The 13,936-nt window shown below is 39.6% G+C and overlaps 1 protein-coding gene across 1 annotated transcript in view; it reads right to left on the bottom strand.

Annotated features, from left to right (window-relative positions):
• The window catches only part of CTR9 (CTR9 homolog, Paf1/RNA polymerase II complex component), a 29,134-nt gene extending 16,610 nt beyond the window's left edge, over positions 1-12,524 (bottom strand). The window contains exons 1-12 of the mRNA XM_044426133.1: positions 12,352-12,524; positions 11,107-11,205; positions 10,221-10,460; positions 8,384-8,501; positions 7,052-7,141; positions 5,573-5,721; positions 4,480-4,587; positions 3,826-3,933; positions 3,469-3,705; positions 1,926-2,015; positions 1,694-1,822; positions 1,401-1,584 (exon numbers count right to left, since the gene is read on the bottom strand). Of these exons, the coding sequence (XP_044282068.1) occupies positions 1,401-1,584; positions 1,694-1,822; positions 1,926-2,015; positions 3,469-3,705; positions 3,826-3,933; positions 4,480-4,587; positions 5,573-5,721; positions 7,052-7,141; positions 8,384-8,501; positions 10,221-10,460; positions 11,107-11,205; positions 12,352-12,396 (1,597 nt within the window). The 5' untranslated portion in view covers positions 12,397-12,524. The remainder of the gene's footprint in view (positions 1-1,400; positions 1,585-1,693; positions 1,823-1,925; positions 2,016-3,468; positions 3,706-3,825; positions 3,934-4,479; positions 4,588-5,572; positions 5,722-7,051; positions 7,142-8,383; positions 8,502-10,220; positions 10,461-11,106; positions 11,206-12,351) is intronic.
• Positions 12,525-13,936: the final 1,412 nt, after the last annotated feature.

The raw sequence follows: 13,936 nt of genomic DNA, 5'->3' as shown, positions 1-13,936 counted from the left end.
ATCTGAGCCACAGTCAGCTTCTGGTCATGTTCTTACTGACTGTATAGAGCTTCTCCATCTTTGGGTGCAGAGCACATACCCAATCTGATTTCTGTGTTGACCATCTGGTGATGTACATGTGTAGAGTCGTCTCTTAGGTTGTTGGAAAAGAGTGTTTGCTATGACCATCGTATTCTCTTGACAAAATTCTACCAGCCTGTGCCCTGCTTCATTTTGTACTCCAAGGCCAAACTTGCCTGTTATTCTGGTTATCTTTTCGCTTCCTACTTTAGCATTCCAATCTCCCATGATGATAAGGACATCATTTTTGGGTGTTAATTCTAGAAGGTGTTGTAGGCCTTCACAGGACCAGTCAACTTCGGCCTCTTCAGCACCAGTGGTTGGGGCATAGACTTGGGACTACTGTGATGTTGAATGGTTTGCCTCGGATTTGAATTGAGATCATTCTGTCATTTTGGAGATTGTATCCCAGTACTGCTTTTCCTACTCTTTTATCGACTATGAAGGCTACTCCATTTCTTCTGAGGGATTCTTGCCCACAGTAGTATACCTGATAGGGTGTGGGGCAATAGCAGAGTGGACCAATGTAACTGAGCAGTGAACTGCCCCCAGTTACTAGATGTATCATACAAAGAACTGTGTGGCTTGGAAGTAACAGCAGAAAAAAGGCTTATTGAGGGTAACACAGCATCCATCCTCAAATAACATACTTAGCAATAATAGAGAGCTCTTTTATTGGTACTGAACTGAGATGCACCATGGTAGGACTATCCTCCTATTATAATACAATTATACCAGCATAATTGCAATTGCTATAATAGGTTTATTCTTTTAAATTTAGTATTTGTAACATTTAATTTTAACTTTTGTTAACCACCCAGGCACACTTGGCTTTTGGATGGTATTTGGAGGAAATAATTAATAAATATTAATTAAGAAATTCTACCCAGGCATACTTGCAAAAACCAAGCCTGGCTCTAGATTGTGTGTGTGTAGTGTCAGTAATGTAAGTTTTGTCATCTTTCCTAATACATGTATCTACAGAGGCTTACAAAGTAACATCTTATATTTGTGATCACACCTCCATTTAAAGGAAGGAAAAAAATCAGTGGCTCTGATTTATATTGGTAGGATTTGAATAGTCTCCTAGCTTTATGAAGTACTGATGAAGTTAGTAAAAAACTTATTTTTAATTAGTGAACTTACGTTGTATGTGGTGTTTAGCAACTATTCCTACACAAAGGAAAACATCAGAAAGGCCATTTTAAGTATAAAGGATATGTATATGTTTACGCACAAACAGGATAGTTCAAATAAAGCTGAAAATGTGGAAGATTTTAAGAAATGTGGCAAAGCAGAGAGATCATGCATGCAGCCATTCATTATTAAAGATTTCTTACAGTCAACATAGTTTGGATGCTCTCTTAAGATGTTTTTGTACAATTTTTCTGCTTCATGGAATTCACACATTGCTTCATACAATCTGGCCAGGTTATAGGATGTCGTGACTGAGATCGCATTGTAGTAATGCTCATCATGCTCAGCTTCTGCTTTAGCACGATCCAGAGATGCCAAAAAGTATTTCTGAAGGCAAGTATGGAAAGTAAACACAAATAAATATAGTATTTGAATACACAATGTGTAGAGACCAAGTTATACACTTTTTATGCAGAAGCAGTAGTGCTTTTCATACCTTTGCTTCTCCTAAGTTTCCAAGTCTGAAGTGGAGGGCACCCACGTTATTCAAAATTTCTGGAGGGACATCAGCTTGCACCTTCTCCTGAAGAATTCGTGTTGCTGTACCATAAGCTGAAAGGGCACCCTGTGAAATGCAGAGGTCACATAGAAGAGATAGAGGAGAGGATCAGTGCTGGCCGTAACGGTTTGGCTTCAAGCAAGTGTGCTTTATGCATCTACTCTTATACCTGTATATCTGTCTGCTCTAGGATTTGTGCAAGCTCAATCCAGGCCTCTACATCATCTGGGTACTGTTCTGTAACCTTCTTCAAATGACCCTATAAAATACAACCATTATTAATGCATATTCATTTAAGTTGCCAAAAGACACAAAACAATAAAGATACAATTTACTTTAGATTTTTCAACTAAGTCAGTATCATACTTGAATCACCAGAGATATTTCCAAAAAAGCCACTACTTTCCAGATGTACAGACATTTAACTACTACCATTAAAAACAACTTGTTACTATGATAAATTATGAGGAATTATGAGGCAGCACAATGAACAAACATCTGTCAAATAATTGCAATACGTTACACCTTAAAAATGTTAATTTTGGGAATAGGCACGACTGTACAAAATCTGGTATTTCCTAACTTGTGAGCCAAGAAATCTTTCTTTCTTAAAAATGAGATGATTTTCCTTGATAAAGCTAATACTGCACTAATATTCAGAATTCAACAACTGCCATTAAAACTGTTCTAAAAATAAGCCCTTTTCAATGCAATGAAGCTAGACAGCATGAGCAAACATTTGCCCAATTATGATATTTCAAACAGCATACAATGTGAAATTCAAGTCTGTCCAAATGCTAGTGAAAAGAAAAAGTTGGTAGAATAGATTTCCTCTCACTCCTGCAGTCCAACACACACTTCCAAAATCTGCTCCAGATTGCTGGAGTGGAAAGGGAGCTAAGTCCCATTACACAGACATACATCTGCTGGAACACAAGATTAATGGCATCCAATGCCTTACAAGTGTAAGATTAAATGATGTACCCGGGAAGCACCTTGAGAGTAACAAGGGATGTTTCCCACTTGTGAATAAAAGCCACTGAAATGAAAACCAAGTCCCTCCAAGAGTGACTGAAACTTAGTGAGCATCCTATCTATGGAATGTGCTCCCCAGAGAGGTCCGCCTGGCACCGTCGTTGTTTTTCGGCGCCAGGCTAAGACCTTTTTATTTAAAACTTATTTTAATTGTTAAATTATTTGTATTTATAGGATTTTAAATTTTTAGCCAAGATGCACCAGAGGTTTTTTTTAAAAAAAATTTGTTATATTGTTATTTATTCATGTATTTTGTTTCCGTTGTGAGCCACCCTGAGGCTTCGTTGCAATGGAGGCAGCATAAAAATGTTTTAAATAAATAAATATTGCGTGAAATTCATTCAAGCCCTAGTAAATTCATTTATCTGAGCTTCTGGTGTGATCTCACTTTAAATTAAAAAGGGAAATTACCTATTGGTACTGCACAGAAATTACTTGAGAGATTAGAGATCACGGATTTTGTTTTTCACAGGATCAAATCTCTCAAAAAATAACCCACAGTTGTGGGGAAAAGGGTTAATGCATATTGAATAACCCTAATCAGCACAGAAGCATTACAGTTTTGTGCATGCGTATAATTACTCAGAAACAAGTCTAACTGAATTCAATGGGGCCTATTCCCAGCTAAATTACTAGAGGACTGCTGCTTAAGTCTAAAGAGCAATTGCAGATGGTACCTTCGCAATATCTCGTTTGTCTTGATCCTCTGAAGCAGCATAGAGGGATCCAAGAATCTTCATAGTCTCGTAATTGTTAGGGTATGCTTTCAAAACTTTTTCAAAACACTGTGATGCATTTTCTTTGTCTCCTCGGTAAATGTACATTTGTCCTAGTCCAAAAAATGGTAGCACAAAAGAAGAGGAAGCAAACTGTGTAGCTTGATAGTAGTACTGGAAAGCTTGATCATAATCTTCCTAATATAAGGTGGGAAGGGGAAGAAGCAAGGCAGTTAAAATGTCCATGTGCACCATCTAAGGTATTTCAAAAAATAGAAGTGCAAAGTAGAAAAGGGAAGCTTTAAATGCAGCTGGTACCTGAACATGAAAAGACCTGGCTAACTGGTAGCAACTCTCTGCCTGCATCGCTTCAACCTCTGTATTATGGAAAGCATGAAGGGCCAAGTGCTGGACCTTCCCATAATCCTATATGAAGAAAATGAAATTGTCATAATCATTTTTGTAAGATATACACAATCATGGTCTGGAACACCTAAGTATTTTGAAACCAAATCTTGCATTCTTGAAAAAGAACCAATTCACACATATAGTTCTTATACAGAGAAATTGTGTACAGTATGGAAAAACTGATTGTGAGAAGAGAAGTAGATTACAAATAGCCAAAATACTAATGTTTCTCCCTCTGGCTTATAATGTTTTCCCAAGTGACTGTGACACACACAAGCCCAAGGAACGCCTGTTTAGGAACTGCTGTAGCACCTGCCACTTGTGTGAACTGATGCCAATGTAAGGATAATTTTAAAAAATATACCAATTAAAAATAATAAATAGCTTCAAACAAGCCAGGACAACTTATTTTAAAAATGCACACCGAAGCATCATTTAAAATAATCCTAACTTCAGAATCCTGTTTTCTCTGATATGCATCTACACATAAAGCCTTATCCATATGAACTAACTGGAAAAAAACTGAGGAAGCAACATAAGCCAGAAATTCTGCAGTTGTCTTACCTTTTTGAAGAAGAAGTGATTAGCCAAGTGGTTTAACACCATTGGATTACTAGGATCAATTGTGTACGCTCTAGAAAGCAGCTGCACACCATTTTTGATTGAATCAGCCTGAAAATAACATTGACAGAAGGGTTGATCTGTGCATCTAGCTTGCTTTCTAGCTGTCCTTTCTATTGAGTAACAGCAAAACCAAGCCTTGTTCTAGCCTGCTTCCAAAGATGAAACAATAACTGCACTTCAGCTCCATTTCAGTTACACAGGAGGTAACAGTGAATATTCTAAAGGATGGGCCAGAAACCCCAGGAGTCCTGTGAATGTTTCAAGGCTGCCAATGGTCTTGTTTAGATGCAACACTATATATAGTTTAAAGAAACAGCCTGAGCAGGCCTTCTGAACTGTGAGAAGCATGGGAGCTTTTGCTCCTGTTTTTGATTAAATGCAGGTGAATGCATTAACTGAATCCAGATAAACCATAGCTAACTTTAACTATGCTTGAAATGACCCTTTTAAACCTATAGCTTAAGCTGGCTTGTTTCAACTAAACAAAGATGACTACAGTTTAGAGTTCAGACAACACAGTGAACTGCAGTTTATCTAAAATGGAAGCAAAAACATTCAACCTCTTCCAGAGAAGGGGAGAAGGTGAAAGTGATGAGCTCATTGATTTAATTAGCACTCTATTTCACTTTTATGCAATGTAAGGGCCAAATGCCAAACATGGTATTGACAAGCCTCCCTCCCTCCACCTAACCCTGTGGGGGGAAAAAACTGGAATGAATGGCTCACAGTGAGTTAGCAACACAGCAAGAGATGAAGTATTCTGATAATCCAAAAAATTATTTATTTTTATAAACATTTTTGCATACTGTCCACTCAGCCATGCTGGCTCTCTGAACAGTTTACGGAATATGGCCAGTATATTTTGAATTAGCTTTTCAAGGGCTCTATTACTATTCAAGATGAGAAAAACAATATATGAATTGCTAAAAAAAACCCTGATGTTTTAATTTCAACTGGCAAACTTTTCATGACTGCATTAGAAACTATCAACAAAGCACAGTTTTCATATATTACCATTTCAGGTCAAACCAACCTCTTTATTATTGAGTTCCAGAACAGCCAATCCAACTAAGGCTCCCACACATTTGGAATTGAGTTCCAGTGCCCTGCTGAATGCCAGGCGAGCTTTTTCCAACTTGTTCAGTTTTACAAAGCAATGGCCCATGCCCAGCCGAACTTCAGCTAATGGAAGGAAACAGCAAACAATTCCAAGATTTAGAACTCTCCCATTTACACTTTTACTTGCATCAGTAATGCAGGTTTATCATTTTCTATTTCTAGAAGTACTCAACATGTTTGAGGTCCTGTGTAATAGTTGTACAATAACTGCCCACAAATTTACAGCAAGTAAGGGTTAGTAGTTATCCTTAATTGCTTAAGATGTTGTGATGGTCAGGGGCACAAATGGCTTTTTAAAGCATATAGAAGGATTGAGAAAAGGGTGTATCATTGACTCCAAAATAACAATGATAACAATGAACTGTAGGAAAAGGATCTTCTTATCATACACTGCAAGTTAAGTTCTATAAGCAGATCACCAGCTGCTCCAGAGAACACAGTGTTCTTAAATAGATGGGTCATTCTCAAATTGTAATTGAAATTACAGATAGAGATGCCAGTGACATTCTTTGAGTTTGGACTTAGAAATAAGCTTCAGTGCTCATAAAAGCATCTCAAGAAAAAAAAAAGGCAAACAAGCTACAAACGTATTCTCTGGTCTGGACTAAGATCTGAGTCACGGAAGAATTCTTAGGTTCCCCTCACTCCATCAGTCCCAATCACCCTTCTCCATTCCTCAAAGCTGTTTACACATTCAGACAGAATACAAAAATAGTATCTTCTGAACATAATAAAAGATCTGAGAGGCAAAAGCATAACTCAGTGGCCCAGTGTATGTTTTGCATGCAGAAAGTCATGGAGGACAGATGTAACACTGAATGAGTTTTGATATTTATATGGAACCTCCAGGTTGCTCAGGAGTAACAAAATGGCGCCTGTCCGTGGAATCCCTAAAGGCACCTCTCAATGGACTAGAAATATTTTTTTATCTGAGCTAGTAGGTACCTTCTTATGTTTTTAGTTTTCATAGTTCTTGAGTAGCAAGGCTACAAAAGGTCCCAATCAGGTGATCTACTGCCATTAGAAACAGACAATATTGGCCTACACAGGTCAAAGATCTGACCAGATATGTGCGTGCAATTATTATCTGTTCTACTTGATGAATACAGGCAGTTCCAAAACATGCAGTCTGTAAACTGAACTTGATCTAACAAAGGAAACAGTGTCTTCACTTTACATTCACTCCAACTGGACCAAGTGCACTTTATTTAAAATATTCTTTCTTGGTATATAACTATTTTAACATAGCAATACGTGACATTTAGAATGAAATCAAGTTTACAGGAGACTCATTTTTAAAAGGCATACTATTATTCTGACTAGCTGAATTTAAGGGCATCATTTTTGGCCCCAACAGTCTAACATTGTCTTTAACAGGTATGATGCTTTTTACCTGGGCAGCCTGGGTTGGTTCGCAGTGCTTTTTTGTAATAGGCAAGTGCACCTCTGTAATCCTTCTTGTTGAATGAAATACATGCTTTACCTATGAAAGTTGATAAATATCTACTGAAATTTCATGGCAGACATCTAATCAACAGCATTTATTTCATGCAAGCATATTTAAGGGGTACAAAGTTACATTAAAAAGACTGACACTGCTCAACTAGTAAGTATTCTCAATATAATAGATGCAATTTGAAGAATATGTATTTTGAAAATAAATAGAAATGAAATAAAGAACAACAAATTAAGTCTCAACTAAAAGTATTTCCAGCTGAAGGATAATCTAATGGTATGAAAAAGGAAGTGGCTGTTTCCATCAGTTACTTTATATCTTTATTTCCCTTCAGCCAGCATAGTGCAGGCCTTCCTATACCAGGTAAGCAAACTCAACATTAGAAAGGAAAATTATTTCCTGGTTTTCTTAATTAAGAGACCAGCACAAGGAAATTTCCCCAGCCAAAACACAAAACACAGCCACAAGATCAGAAATAGAAGCATTTTCCTCCATTTTATCCTACCACCATCTGCACCTTCATCACCTTAAAATGATCTAGCAATTTGATCTGAGATTGAGAAGGGATGGTTGCAGAAAATGTCCACAGATCTTACATCCACATGTAACATCTAGACATACGATCTTGATAGCCACAGAAGCATATACAGGGTATTTGTTCATCAGCGTATCATTCAGAGCACAATTGAACATGTGTACACATACCCAACAACAACCTCAAGTACCTATCCCTCTCCCACTCCCTCACACTTAACAAAGTTAGGCACTTCTCCCATCTCTGATATTAAAATATCACCCAGATTTCTTTACTACAAACTTGCTTAATGCTTGAATTATAGAGCATATAATTATAGAACTTGAAGTAAGAGAACATACAGACACAAGAAGCCTTAATGAAGTCTACAAGCCTCCACCATAGCTAAACCTAAGGAAACCACCATAAAAGGTGAATAGTAGACCAGGGCCTTCTCTATACCCACCTCTTGAAATTCAAGCATTGAATTTAACTCTAAATTCTATTACTTAGCTAAGTATTGGTTTGTCTCACCACTTGTCAAATGTACTCAGGTTAGAATTTGACAAGCATGCAATGGGGTGGTGTGTCATACCAAAGGGAGGAAACTCTTTGTGCCTTCAATGTATCTTATAGATCATACTAAGAGGAGGTGGTCTCTGAGGTATATTAGACCTGAAGTTTTATAGGTTAAATACAGGCACATCAGGAAGGGGGTAACGAGAACCCTAAAATATATTTTATAACTGTCTCACCAAGAAGGGCTGGAATATTATTTGGAGACTGGTTGAGCACAAAATGAAATTGTGCATCAGCTTGATCCATTTTATCACCCTCCAGGAGACAGAAACAGGCTCTTCCCAATAAGTGGTTCTAGAAAAGCAAGAAGCAAAAGTCACACCAAGAAAGTGCTAGCTTTGTTCCACCTAACTCCATGCTCTATTTACACTGAGCTAGTTTACACTGATCTCTCAAGACAAAATCACAAACTTCAGGAAATTAACACATTCCCCAATTCCCCATCAATTCATGTGCCAACACCATGGGAGGTTCAGAGGGCAAATGCCTTTTCTGTGGTAGTCCCCCCACCCCATCTTTGGAACCAACCTCCCTGCTGTAGCCCACCTGACATCAAACTTGCCATCTTTTTGGCAGCAAGTCAAGACAATTCTTTATGCAGAAGTCTCTAAAGGTCTCCCATGGTTATCCAGGAGCCTGGGGAATTATCCAGGAATGTTGCTCCTTTGCAGGGTCTTTTTACTACATTTTAAAAGCTGTTTAAAATTTATTTTAAAATAGTTGTTTTTATGTTATTTGTATTGTATTATTTTACACATAGTGGTAAGCCACCCAGAAAGCTTCAGCTATGGGGCGGTATAGAAGTAAGAGAACATATAGACACAAGAAATAAATCATCATCATCATCATCTTTTCAGAGTTATGCAGTTACTTCCAACATCCCCATGCTCTTTTTTCTCTACAGCTATCTCCTCTCCATCCTCCATAGATACTTCTCAGAACCCTCACTCTGTGGATACCAGTTTTCAGCAAATTTCAGTTTTCTCTGCCACTGGACATAGAATTCTTCACCTCTATTACTGTATTGGGAACTTATGCCTTATACCAAGTCAGACTATAGGTCAGTCTAGCTGTCTAAACTGATTGGCAATGGCTCCCTCAAGTTTCAGAGAGGAGCTTTTGCAGCCCTAACTAGATACACCATGGATTGAACCAGGGGTCTTTTGCATGAACTCTACCACTGAATTGCAATCTACCGCTGCATTGTAGCCCTTCCCTTCACAAGTCTTATTTAACCTGGAATATTCCCAGCCATCCCTTCTCTGTTGCCTTCCTTCCTTTTCTCATCTCTGATTACACAAGAAGCCTAAGGGCAAGGCCTTTCTCATGTTTAGCTGTTGCACAGCAGCTATGTTCAACCTGGTGCCTTTCAGAGAATGGTGCTGCACTCCCATTATCCCCAGCCAAGATGGCCATTGGTCAGGCAAGAGGAGTGCTGCAGTTCAAAACATCTGAAAGACACTAGTTTGGGGAAGGCTGTTGTACAGCATCTAATGGCTGAGCATACTTTATAAAAAATGAGCACCACCACTACTTATACTGTCCAGGAATATGAAAAAATTGCTAGGAAAATGGTCAATTTATCCCGCAGCTAATTTTACCTTGATGTTTAAAAAGCTGGTAAGATGCCTACTGTGACTACTCAGCAATATTAGCCTTATTCCAGCAGCAATAATCGATATGCAGAAACAGATTTCTGCTTGCAGATCAACTGCTGAAAGTATATAACAAGTTGTTGCATGGATGAAAGCAAACTGCATCTAGCTAAAGTGCATTAGACTTTGGATCCCAACATGGCGGTCTGTTCAACTACAAGCAGAGGTTGGCCAAGTTTCTTTCTCTTGCATTTACCATTTCTTGAATTGAGCAAATAATCTTTTTAACCAAAATACAGACAAGAAAACAAACATATAATTTCTGTACAAGATACCAACATTACTTCAATGTACCAAATAGATTGTGGGTTCAACAAAGCAAACATATATATAGAATAGTTTCACAATTTGTTTTTACCTGATCATACATTATTATTTTGTCAGCCATAGTGTACAGCAGAGTCGCTTGTGTAATAAGCTCTTTCTTGTTGTCTTTATTCTTTTCTTTCCGAGCCTGCTGTACATAGTAGGCTGCTAAGGTGTCTAAACAAGTCATCTGATCTTTCTCATGGTCTCTATAATCCAGGTTTCCATCTATACGAGCAGCCTCCAGCAGTTTCACAAAATCTTCTGTTTTGCCTTGTTTGTAATATTCCAACTAGAAAGGGAGAATGCAAAATCAATTGTAAAATATTTCTGCATTGCACTACTAGCAAACAGTTTGCCAGCTTAGTGGCTGATGTTAGATGAAGAATATTGCAGCCATTCCATTAAAAATACAAACATAAAAATACCATAAGCTACAGAATGTACTGCAACATTATCAGTTAAAGCAGGGCTGCATAACTGGTTTCTTGTGTGGGGCCAGCTACCATATCCACCATGAACTGGTTGTTATTGGGAGTCATGGCTTTGCCCCCTGACATCACCCCTTTTTTCTTGCATTAATTGTTCACATATTGTTATCTCCACCGTTATCTGTAAACAGGTTTATAGCCCATAACAGTTCTTGTCAAGTTGGCCCACAGAACTGTTTCAGGATTAAAGACGTAATCGCAGAATGAGAGACTCAGAAAGAGTCCTCAGAGTTTACCTAGTCCAAATCCCTGCTCATTCTTAGGCATAATCACTGGAGAATAAGTACCATTGAATTCAATAAATTTCTATGAAATGAAATACCTGGATCTCATCAGAGCTTCAGTAGGAAGCTCCCCGGGAACCCTATGTATATTACCTTAGTTCCATGATAGGAAAACGAGTAGAAAGAAATGAAACAAAATACAATGAACTGGTAATACACTGACCGCGAGAGCAATCCATATGTGCAGCTGAGTATGTTCTTGTTTCAGAATGCTTATAACTTCATCCCCCTCCGGTAACTGATCGAAGTCAAGCTCAATGACCTGAAAAAAGTAAATATCAGTAATGTATAAATTTATAACCCACTAAAGACAAATTGTATGAACTATTATGTCACATACTACAGTAATCTTGCATCTTCAGGTGAGAGTTCAGTCACAGTTCAGGGAACATTAGATTCCCTGAAAAATACCCTACATGGAAGAATTTCCTGCATGGATAAATGCGGAAAAATCAAACATCCATGCAGCCCTCATATGTGATGGATTGCATGTATAACATGTATTTTCTTATTTTTAAATGATTTAAATGTGATCTCTTTCATCTTGTGTTACATGCATCTGTAGATACATGTCTGTATGCAAAGGGGAAAATCTGGACAAGTTATTTAAATCACAGGAATAGAAAACATTTATTCAGAGCTTTGGCTGTTGGACTGCATAGAAATATGATTAAATATATATATAAAACTATCTTCCATATGCTGTCCAACTCCAAGATGCACAGACACACTTGTGGACTCCAGAAAATAAATGCAGACAAGCAAAAGGACACATGATCAGCAGCATCTTACCTTCTGTGTACACATGAAAAGGAGAACAGTTAATATCAAGATAAGAGACTCAAGATCCAAGCATATTATAAGTGGGTAAAGTGAGTAATCAGGATCAGAATTATTTTGTGAAAAACATACCTTGTATGGAAATGCTAAGCCTTAATACTGGCAATGAGAATATTTAAGAAGAATCAGAAACGGCCTTCTCTAGCCCGCTCCTCTCCAGATGTGTTGGAATACAACTCCCAGGGGTGGCTAAGGATGCTAGGAATTGCAGTCCAAGTCTTGGAAGACAGCAGGTGGAGAAAGCCGGCTTAGACGTAGGCTTCCCGAACCAGATGTTTTGGAGTTCGACTCCCATCAGCCCCAGTCAGTATGGCCAGCGGTAAGAAACACTGGAGGCTGTAGTCCAAAACAACATCTGAGGGGCGCCAATAAGGGGAAGGCGGAGAGAGAGGAGGGGTAGGCATATCGGGCTAGTAGCCTGGCCATTCGGGGAGAATTTGCTCCATCTCCTCCGAGAAGGCGACAGAGGCGCCGGTAAACTTCCCTCTCCCCAAACTACGCGGCTCCCTCGAAGTCAACAGGAGTAGGGGCAAGCGACGAGAGCCATCCCGCCCCCCAGCGCGCCCACCTCGTCAGTGTCCCGGAGGGGGATCTCGATCGAGCCCCGAGACATGGTGGCGGCGGTGCTTCCGCGGGGACCGCCTCAAGCCAGCGGCTTCACGCGACGCGACGCGACGCCTCGCCTCCGCTCCGGCCGACCAGCTCCGCAGCGCTCCCTCGGCGACAGCAGCGGTCCTCTGCCTTCGCGCAGCCGCCTTCGCGCCTCGACCTCGGAAGTGCTTGCAATGGGAGGGGACAGCAAGTGGAGCGAAGGGAAGAGGACCGCCCTCCCCCTCCCCTGCCCCCCTCCCCCCGGTCTTTGTTGCCATGCCGCTCCTCGCCCTTCCTGCGGGGGGCAGCCGGCCCTGAGAGGGGCGCGGCGCTGGGGGGCGGCTAAGGGCGCTCCCTCTTCCGCGGCAATAGCGGCGGGTAAAAGCCCGTTCAACGGAGAGGCAGAAATCTGCAACGCTTCAGACATAATGCGCACCTGTTTACGTGCATGCACAGGCTCTCTCTCTAAATAGGCCCACATGTATATTCCCCTGTTTAATAAAACAAAAAGTGGGACGGTTTCCCCGAGTTTAGTAAATTATCAAGAAGAACAGTCTAAAGCAGCCTACTTCCTGAAGTACTAGTTTACATATTGTGGGCAGCTTTTGACATCAGTATGGTTAAAAAAAGGACCTGCTTTAAGTCTAAAAGTGCAGACAAGCACTCTGTAAATACATACTGATTAGGAGGTTTGATGTGACTTGCCCAATGGATGAAAAGTGGCTTGGCCAAGGGAAAATAACATGCCCAGGATTTGCAGGTGGGGCTCTCTCCTTGCCTTGGCTTCTTTTTCTTTACAGCAAGAAGTGAGGAAGTTTTGGCCTTCCAAATACTGTTGGACTCCAAGTCCCATCCCTTCATTCACCAGTGGTCAGGTTCTCCCAACTCTGCTTTAGAAAAATGTGAGAGAGGTCCTAACCATGAGGAGTGTTACAATTGCAGCAATATTCCATTTTTTTCTGTTGAATGTTGGATTGTATGTGATTGTAGGGCTGACTAGACGATTGCACCATAATGCAGTTGATTTTCATTCTTTGTTCAATATATTTATCTAACACGTTTATGAGATTAATTCAATATAAACTTTCAGTCAAAAGGTAGTGAAAAATGATAGCAGTTTTAACATGGCTAGAACAGTTTGAATATAGGATACTTTGGCTTATACTAAGATCAGGAAAAAAAACTGGCCTGGCTTGCTGCTCTACCTTTCATGCGGTATGTATGGGAACAAGCAGGTGATATTTCCACAGCCTGGAAATAACTGATGGCTGCACATCAAGCCGGTGTTAGGAATGCAGATGTAACAGCTGCTTGAGAAGTCAAGTGCTTCGGGTGATACCTTTGAACTGCTAAGACATTTGGTGATCAGAGATGCTTAAAGAAGCCTAATACAAACAACACACTAATCAGAACATCCTTGGTAGCAAATCCATGTCAGCTGAGAATGGGAAAAGCACTTGCATTTGCATCTACATGTAAGCCTTTGTTTGGAACTTTACATTCTATCATTCATACTATTAATACTGTCCTTAACAAAAGGACAAAAGTTAAACACCCTCAAA

The sequence above is a fragment of the Varanus komodoensis genome, unplaced genomic scaffold (assembly GCF_004798865.1).
Source record: "Varanus komodoensis strain SLA01 unplaced genomic scaffold, ASM479886v1 scaffold16, whole genome shotgun sequence".
NCBI lineage: Eukaryota > Metazoa > Chordata > Lepidosauria > Squamata > Varanidae > Varanus > Varanus komodoensis.
Note: the sequence above shows the minus strand (reverse complement) of the source record. Positions and strands in the feature narration are given on the sequence as shown.